Source organism: Mesoplodon bidens, assembly GCF_964165515.1.
Source record: "Mesoplodon bidens genome assembly, chromosome: 14".
Lineage (NCBI taxonomy): Eukaryota > Metazoa > Chordata > Mammalia > Artiodactyla > Ziphiidae > Mesoplodon > Mesoplodon bidens.
This window is the reverse complement of record NC_138170.1, coordinates 43,186,694-43,194,784: the sequence shown is the minus strand read 5'-3', so window position 1 is coordinate 43,194,784 and position 8,091 is coordinate 43,186,694. Positions and strand designations below refer to the sequence as shown.

Below are 8,091 nucleotides of genomic sequence, written 5' to 3'. Positions count from 1 at the left end.
TCGTTATATTTAATGTGATAGATAATAAAATGTTTGTTATGGATATTACATTTTCAAGATTATTTCTAAATAAAAATTCATTTAAAAATTAGCATCAAAAAGTATAAACAAAGAATCCTCTAGAAAACCAAAACAAAACTTTAATGTACAAGGCCAGAATCTGTATAATTGCAACATGCAAAAAAAGTTACAACTGAATCACAACAGATCACTTTTATCATATCTACCTTATGGGACGAAGACAACATTCACTTTATAGGCTTTCAGGTTATATATACTACATATCACTGCATAAAAGGCAAGTCATGATTTGACCCATATATTATACCATAAAATCAAAGCTGAGGAAGAAAAATGCTTTAAAAATGGGTGTTGATATTGTACTTGTGTTTTGTTCATTTGATCACATAAAAAGGATGAAAAAAAAATATACACTGGAAAATAATATGGAATAATGATGTACTTGTATACCATTTTGATACACCAAAGAGGTGAACCATTTTTCACCTACACATGTTAACTACTATTATAGGTCAGCTCCTTAGAAACCAAAATGTACAAACTCTAATGATAAGTCTGGGTATTCCCTAAGAATAAGAAAAATTCCTACAGTCTATAATGAATGGAAGAGATAACTGAGATTAGATATCTCAGAACAGGAAAAAGTTTACAATGGAAAAGTATGAAGTTAACAATATATGTACTAGCAAATGCACAAAAGTTACCAGTCTAATATAGGGTAGCCATCTTTATAAACCCATCATCTAAAATGGCTAAACTATGACAACCAGGTAAATTTTTCCCCCAATGGAAATTTACAGAGGAAGTCAATGGAAAAAGAGATTTATCTTATACAACATTACACACCAAATTTTCTGAAATGTAATTATTAATCCAAGTGATTGATCTATACATATATATCACTGAATAATGAAACACAGGTATTCATATATGGCTGATATATACATAAAAAGACATAAAATAGCTCACTAATAATATAAAACACACAAAATATTTTCTCCTATCACTTCAATAAAAATTAAAACTGGTAATATCCAATGTTAATCTGAAAAAATAGGTATTCTGTTAGTGGGATTGAAAATTGATATTTCTGAAAATTATATCAATTAAAATTAAAAAGCAGAAACTAACACAGCATTGTAAAGCAATTATACTCCAATAAAGATGTTAAAAAAATTAAACACACACACATACACACCGAAATATGTGTATATATATATATATATGCTCTTTGTCCTATCAATTCTACTGACAGGAATTTATTACCCTATGAACATGTTATATATGGATTTTCACTGCAGCAAAATCTGAAAATAAATGTCCACTGATGTGGGATTTATTTAAATTATGGTAACATGTACACAATGGAATAATACAATACACAGTTATTAAATAAAATGATATAGCTCTGTATCTGCTAAAATAGATCTCTAAGATAACATAATTGAAAAATGGAAATAAGATCCCACAAGTGTAAATCTGTAAAAGAAATATACGTCTATAAACAGATAAATCACAAACATTTTTCTGGGAAGATAAAACTGTGTTCAGTGATTATTTTTGGATGAGAAAGTAGAAACCAGTAATGAAGGAGATTAATTTTTGACTTCACGGCTTAAAGTTTTCAATTAATACTAAACTACAAAACAATAAAAACCACAACTATTTTACTTGTTAGCATGTTAAGTTCTTTAAGCTCATTTATCTTTGAAGGATAAATGGTTGTTGAATTTGTTTGATTATTTTCTACTGTCAAATATTTAGTAAACTCACTCAGTGAGTATTTATTAAGTATCTGCTATCTACCAAGCATTGTTTTACATACTGAAGGCACAGTGATGTAAAAGAAGGACAAGCTACCTGCGTTCAAGGAGGTTTTTTATAGTAGTCAAACAATAAATCAATGAATAAAAGAATTTCACTGGTAAAAAGTTCTATAAAGAAACTAAACAAGGCAGTGATGTGACAGTAAATGGTTTAAGTTGGGGATAGCTACTTTACTGGGGGAAGGGGTCAGGGAAAACCTCTTGTAGAAGATATGTGTTATGAGACCTGAATGCTAACAGAAGCCAGTCACATGTTCCAGGTAGGGCAAGCAAACAGAAAAGCCCTGAGACAGGAACAAACAGAAAAGGCCAATATGACTAGAATTAATTTACTTATTATGTGCCAGTCGCTGTTCCATGTTTTCCACATATTAACAGATAATAATAATATTATCCCCTGATTAATAAGAATGGTTGGTGGAAGAATAATATGGTATAAGGTCAGAGATACAGGCAGGGCAATATCAAAAAGGATCTTACAGATGCAGTAAAGAATATGGATTTTATTATAAATGAAATGGGAAGCCATTGAAGATTTTATCTAGGAAAATGATATGACCTGGATTATGTTTTAAAAATAACTCTAGGTTACTACATTGAGAATGGGTTAGTTTGGGAGGGGAAGGGGCAGGCCAGTTAGGAGGATACTCTAATAGTCCAGATGAGAGATAATGGTACCTTAGACTAGAGTGGTAGCAGCAGAGATGAAGAGAAGTAGATGAGTTTGGGTTATATTTACAAGACAGAGTTGACAAAGCTTGCTGATGGACTTACATGAGGGTGACGAAGAAAAGAATATTAAATTATTAGTTTTTCTGTGTGTTTTTAATATTAAAAAATAAACCAGTCAAGAAAGTATAAAATGAACAAAGCTACAAATTAGATAAATTTTCTGAGTTATATATTCAATGATCCTTTACTTCTAAAAAACCTTATTCCTACTAAACTACTTACATTTCTTTCAACTTCAATTAATCTGTCTTTAACTTTCAGAAGCTCTCTGGTTGTTTCTTGACTTTCTCGCTCCCATTTGTTATCTTCACCAGAAATTGGAGGAGAGCTCTGTACCATCCTTTCCTCATCTTGTCTCTGCTTGAGAGCTTCATAATTCTTTTTCACCTAAAATTTTATTTAAAATATTTTTAAAAATTGAAGTATAGTTGATTTATAATATTGTTTTAGTTTATTTATAATATTTTAATGGGGAAAAAACATACCACCAAGGTTATAATATTTATCATAATTAGTTTGACTCCACAATGGTCTGGTGAATGTGAGAGACAGTTCATTTAAAAATATGAAAAGTAATACACATGATTATCATTATTATTATGATCACAATTTATGCTTTGTAAAATTCAAATCCTGTAGAAATATTAAATATACTCTGCTTATATGCCATGTTCCTACAATATATTTTATAATTTCAGATCCTACTATTTATGACGAAAATATCACTGAAGGATAGATTAACTGGATATAGACATGCTGCTAGATACTAACAATTGTTTTTAGAGCTATTTATAGCTGATTTAGAGATTTCAGAGATTCCCATATCAGGAACAAATAAAGACTTGACACATATATTAATTCCCCTTAAAAAGATACCTAAAGTTGAAGAAGTATCTATATATGTCTGGCCTTTTAAGAAGGATTTTGTTGCTCAGAATGACCTATGGTAATAAATAAATGACTTCTTTATTCAGATACTGACCCACATAAAATTTCTGTAATTCATTTTTATGAAGAGTGAGCAAACCAAGGATGTATCTTATCTAGGGTTTTCTGGTTTTCTGGTATAACCAAATCCTACTTTAAGAGAGCAAAATCAAAACTAAAAACTTGGGGACTTCCCTGGTGGTGCAGTGGTTAAGAATCCACCTGCCAATGCAGGGGACACGGGTTTGAGCCCTGATCCAGGAAGATCCCACAAGCCGCGGAGCAACTAAACCTGTGTGCCACAACTACTGAAGCCTGCATGCTCTAGGGGCCGCGTGCCGCAACTACTGAGCCCACGTGCTGCAACTACTGAAGCCCGCGTGCCGCGAGCCCAGGCTCCGCAACCAGAAACCACCACAATGAGAAGCCCATGCACCACAACGAAGACTAGCTTCCACTCGCCGCAACTAGAGAAAGCCTACGCACAGCAACGAAGACCCAATGCAGACAAAAAAACAAAAAAACTAACAACTTGGTAATCAGCCAAAATTAACTATTAACTTATTAACTTAATTGCTCTCTTCAATTTAAATTGATGATTATTATACTTATCCTGAATTACTAGTTTATCCTAGGAAATGATTATAATAAATTTCTAAATTAACCCCAAACTTTCTATTGAGACAAGGATAAAAATGTTTAAAATAATTCAATGTCTGATGCAACCTTAAGAAAGCTTATGGCTCAAACTTTGCTACTACTACTGAGTTAGAAAAGAATGATGTGAGACTAAAGAAAAAAAGATGCCAAGATAGAATGTAATTTAAATCTTGGCAAGTGACCTAACAGGTGTTCTAGGATCCTGATTTTCCACTTTTTTTTTTAATACTTTCAACGTCTTAATAACATGGATGGATGACACCATTTCCAGTCTCCTATTTTAGTGTCAGAAGTGTCAGAATCACACTGAGAGTTCCTCCCAATGAAATAAGCCTGCCTCTTCCCCATCCCACTCTCACAATTCTGATATGTCCCTTACTGCATGAGGGAGATTCATAGATGAAATAGGATTGAATAAATTATAGTGTATAGACAAAATAGTTTGTTACAAACTACATGACAAAGATCTGTTTAAGAATATTCTAAAATTTAAGAAAAAGGAAGAATAGACAAAATGTTAATAAAATTGTTTCATTTTTATTTTCTACTTTACACTTTTCTGTCCAACTATTTGACAATTAGGGAGTTCCCTGGTGGTCCAGTGGTTAGGACTCGGTGCTTTCACTGCCAGGGCCTGGGTTCAATCCAGGATCAATCCCTGGTCAGAGAACTAAGATCCTGCAAGCCGTGCCATGGGGCCAAAAAAGAAAAAAAAAAAAAGACAATTAAAATTCTTTCCAAGGAAGTCACACTTACTGTTTTAAGTTCTTGGCGCAACTGCTGGTTATAATTTGTGGACTCTTCTAATCGAGCTTCTAATGCAGCGATTTTTTCTTCTTTTATTTCAAGGGACTTCTTTAGAGTAGATTCTAATTTTGATTCCAAAAGTTTGTATCTATTATCCAAGTATAAAAATAATATAGTTCATTACTGGAGGTCAGAAAATTATTTTTAAAGATAATTTATGACCACAGATACTGATATTATAAATAGACTTTATAAAATAGTCTTTTTAAAAAAGAAGCAAATTAAATTATCCTGCTCTTACTACCCACTCCCCCTTTTAAACTATTCCTGGTAATGAAAAAACAAAAAATCACTGAGTAAATCAGTAAATCACAGCTCCAAATTACATTTTAGGCTGTCAAAAGCAAAAATTAGTACTCAAAAAAGGCATCTGGAAGATCTGAGTCTCAAAATATTCCTTTCAGTTTTATAAGAATAGAATCTATACAAAGAGTAAGTAGATGGATTTATCACATTATTAAGCATTCATCTGATATTAATTTATAATGTATTTATACAAGTACATATGAATAGTTGACTTAAAGCTCACTGAAGACTACGTTCAGGGCATAGAGTACTTGCAGAATACTAAAAAAAAAAAGGAATGATATGTTAAGACACAAGATACTGGTGACAGAACAGGAAGAGGAAGATAGATCTGAGTGTCAAAATTTTAGTTATCTTTTTGAATGGTGGGTTCATGAATATTTATATTATTCCTAAGATTTTTTTTTTTTTTTTTTTTACAAAAAAGGACAGTTCATGAACACACTTTGAGAGTGAACCACAGACTAGGAATTACGGATTAATCTATTTCTACACCTGAGAACCTCAATGACTAAACCAAATAAAAACCTAAAGTACAAATATGAGAAACTTTTATCATACTCTGCCTCTTACTGTAATTAATTTGTGTGTATATATTTTCTGCTCAGCCAGATTTTAAGTTCATTGAGAAAAGCGAACAAATCTCACTCATTTTGGTATTGGCTTGAGTCAGCAATTTTAAAGCATGTAATGAGTGTGACTTTGGATATATTAAATTAGTGATGCCTGAGTTCTGGACTGTCCAGATAGAGATGTCCAGTAAGCAGAGAATAATATGGGTATTAGCTGAGATGATGGACAGGAATGCTCATGGAATGGATAAGAGGCTTAACAACATAACCCTAGGAAACCATATTGAAAGAGAAAGCACAGGAAAAAGAGCTATTAAAAGAGAAAGACAAGAGTGATCACATTGCACTGTTTGCAATTCCACCACTAAATTTACTTTGTTGCACTCTATCTATTTATATATTCAATTCCACAATTAGACTGTATATTCCTTGATGGCAAGAATAAATATCTTAATAATAATTGTATTTTCAAAGGGGGTCAGAGGGAACGACATCAACTGAAAGATGAAAAGGTTAGACTAACAAAAGAATTAGGGATACCATCTGAGATTAGAGGTAAAGACAGATGCAGATACACATAATTCCAAGATGGAGGGCATGGAATGTTAAGGGAATTTATGTCTGTGAACTCTAATTTTCTTTGTGATGTTAAGGTTAACTTACTTGCTGAGAAAGAAGCAGGTTTAGTGGCTTAAGACACTTTGTTTCCTGATCCCCCCGATTCGATCATAGTTGTTAACTGTTCTCAATTCCCTTTCCTAAAAGTTTTATTTCAATATACATACCCTTATCTCCATATCTAATGCTTTCATTATAAACGAAAATGTGTGGATTAATGAATACATTTACATCTTGCCTAGAGTATTACTAATAGCTTCCTAAATGGTCTCTGTACCTTCAAATTTGTCCCTTTTCTAATCCATCTATAATGTCACTCAGGATTGCTCAACACACCTTTGTGCTTTATTTGCATGGAATGCCCTTCCCCATTTCCACCTTGCAAATTTCTGTCATTCTTCAAGATCCAGCTGAAACATTATTATTTATTTGATGCCTGATAATCAGCAGGTAATAAAAGCTTAATTAACATTGATTAATTGTATGAAGTAAGGTTTGGGAAGAGATACCACAGTGTGAAGGGCCCCTCAAAAGCTGGGTTTATAAATTTAAAACAGGCAGCTGTATGGTTTGCTGTACTTTTTGCTCTACATTTAAAATGTCTTACACATGACAGGTAGAAAATCTGTCTGAATAAAGCAGAGATGCATATTCAGTATCTATATTAAAAGGTAGTCAACTAAATTGTCCATTAACGATGTGTTTAACTCAAAAAATATTTTCTCACGAAATATCTATATAGTAATTAATTCAATTAAGATTGCTTGAATTGATTGCTAGAATAAATGCCTCAAATTACTTCTATTTGTTATTATAGAACTAACTTTTAAAAGTATCAATCTATTCTATTAACTTTGAATATTCTCAAAATTACATAAATAAATCCCATATAATCAGCATTAATTTTTCCTATATATATTTAATATAAAATATACTTACTAGAACAGTAATAATGGGTAGACAGCAAAAATACAAATTATATAGTTACAAAAATTCCAATGAATTAAAATCTAGTGTACAAAAAACAATATTCTTAACAATACACACTTCTATTCTAGCTGGAATCACGTGGCTAACTAGATGCCAAATAGTAGACTACCTTCAGGGGTAGAGCATTTGACTGCAAATAGTAGACTACCTGAAAATCCAATTAACTGATAGACTATATTTACCATGGTAAATTCTCTTTAAACCTGTTGAAAACTCTCAAATTAAAATATATAAGTTAATTTTTATTCTGTTTGTCAAGTCTTAGTTTTTCACATTATTTTCATATATTAATTGCTTCTCAGTCTCAAAATTAATGTTTGAAAAACAAAAAAATTATTTCCACTGTTTCTCAGATAGACTTAGTACTCACCTGTCATCAGTACTCTGCTCATCATGTAAGAGTCGCTCTTTATTTAACCCTATCTTCTCAAGCTCATGAGTTAACTTTTCAAGATCATTATTCATTTGTTGAGTCTTCAGTTTTTCACTCACCAAATCCTTATTTTAAAAGTAATGCAAAACTCACATGAGTGTTATGAACATAAGCATCCAAGAAATTCAGCCAAGATTCCAACTACCACTATCCAGGAATACATACAATTTAAACCAGGAAAGACAGAAATGCTGTTGCT

The 8,091-nt window shown here is 31.9% G+C and overlaps 1 protein-coding gene across 6 annotated transcripts in view; it reads right to left on the bottom strand.

Annotated features, from left to right (window-relative positions):
- Window positions 1–8,091, bottom strand: part of CCDC88A (coiled-coil domain containing 88A) — a 123,745-nt gene that overhangs the window by 30,788 nt on the left and 84,866 nt on the right. For all 6 annotated transcript variants that reach the window (XM_081254526.1, XM_081254525.1, XM_081254530.1 and 3 more), the window contains 3 exons: window positions 7,830–7,957; window positions 4,923–5,061; window positions 2,802–2,966 (listed from right to left, as the gene is read on the bottom strand). In XM_081254526.1, the coding sequence (XP_081110652.1) occupies window positions 2,802–2,966; window positions 4,923–5,061; window positions 7,830–7,957 (432 nt within the window). The remainder of the gene's footprint in view (window positions 1–2,801; window positions 2,967–4,922; window positions 5,062–7,829; window positions 7,958–8,091) is intronic.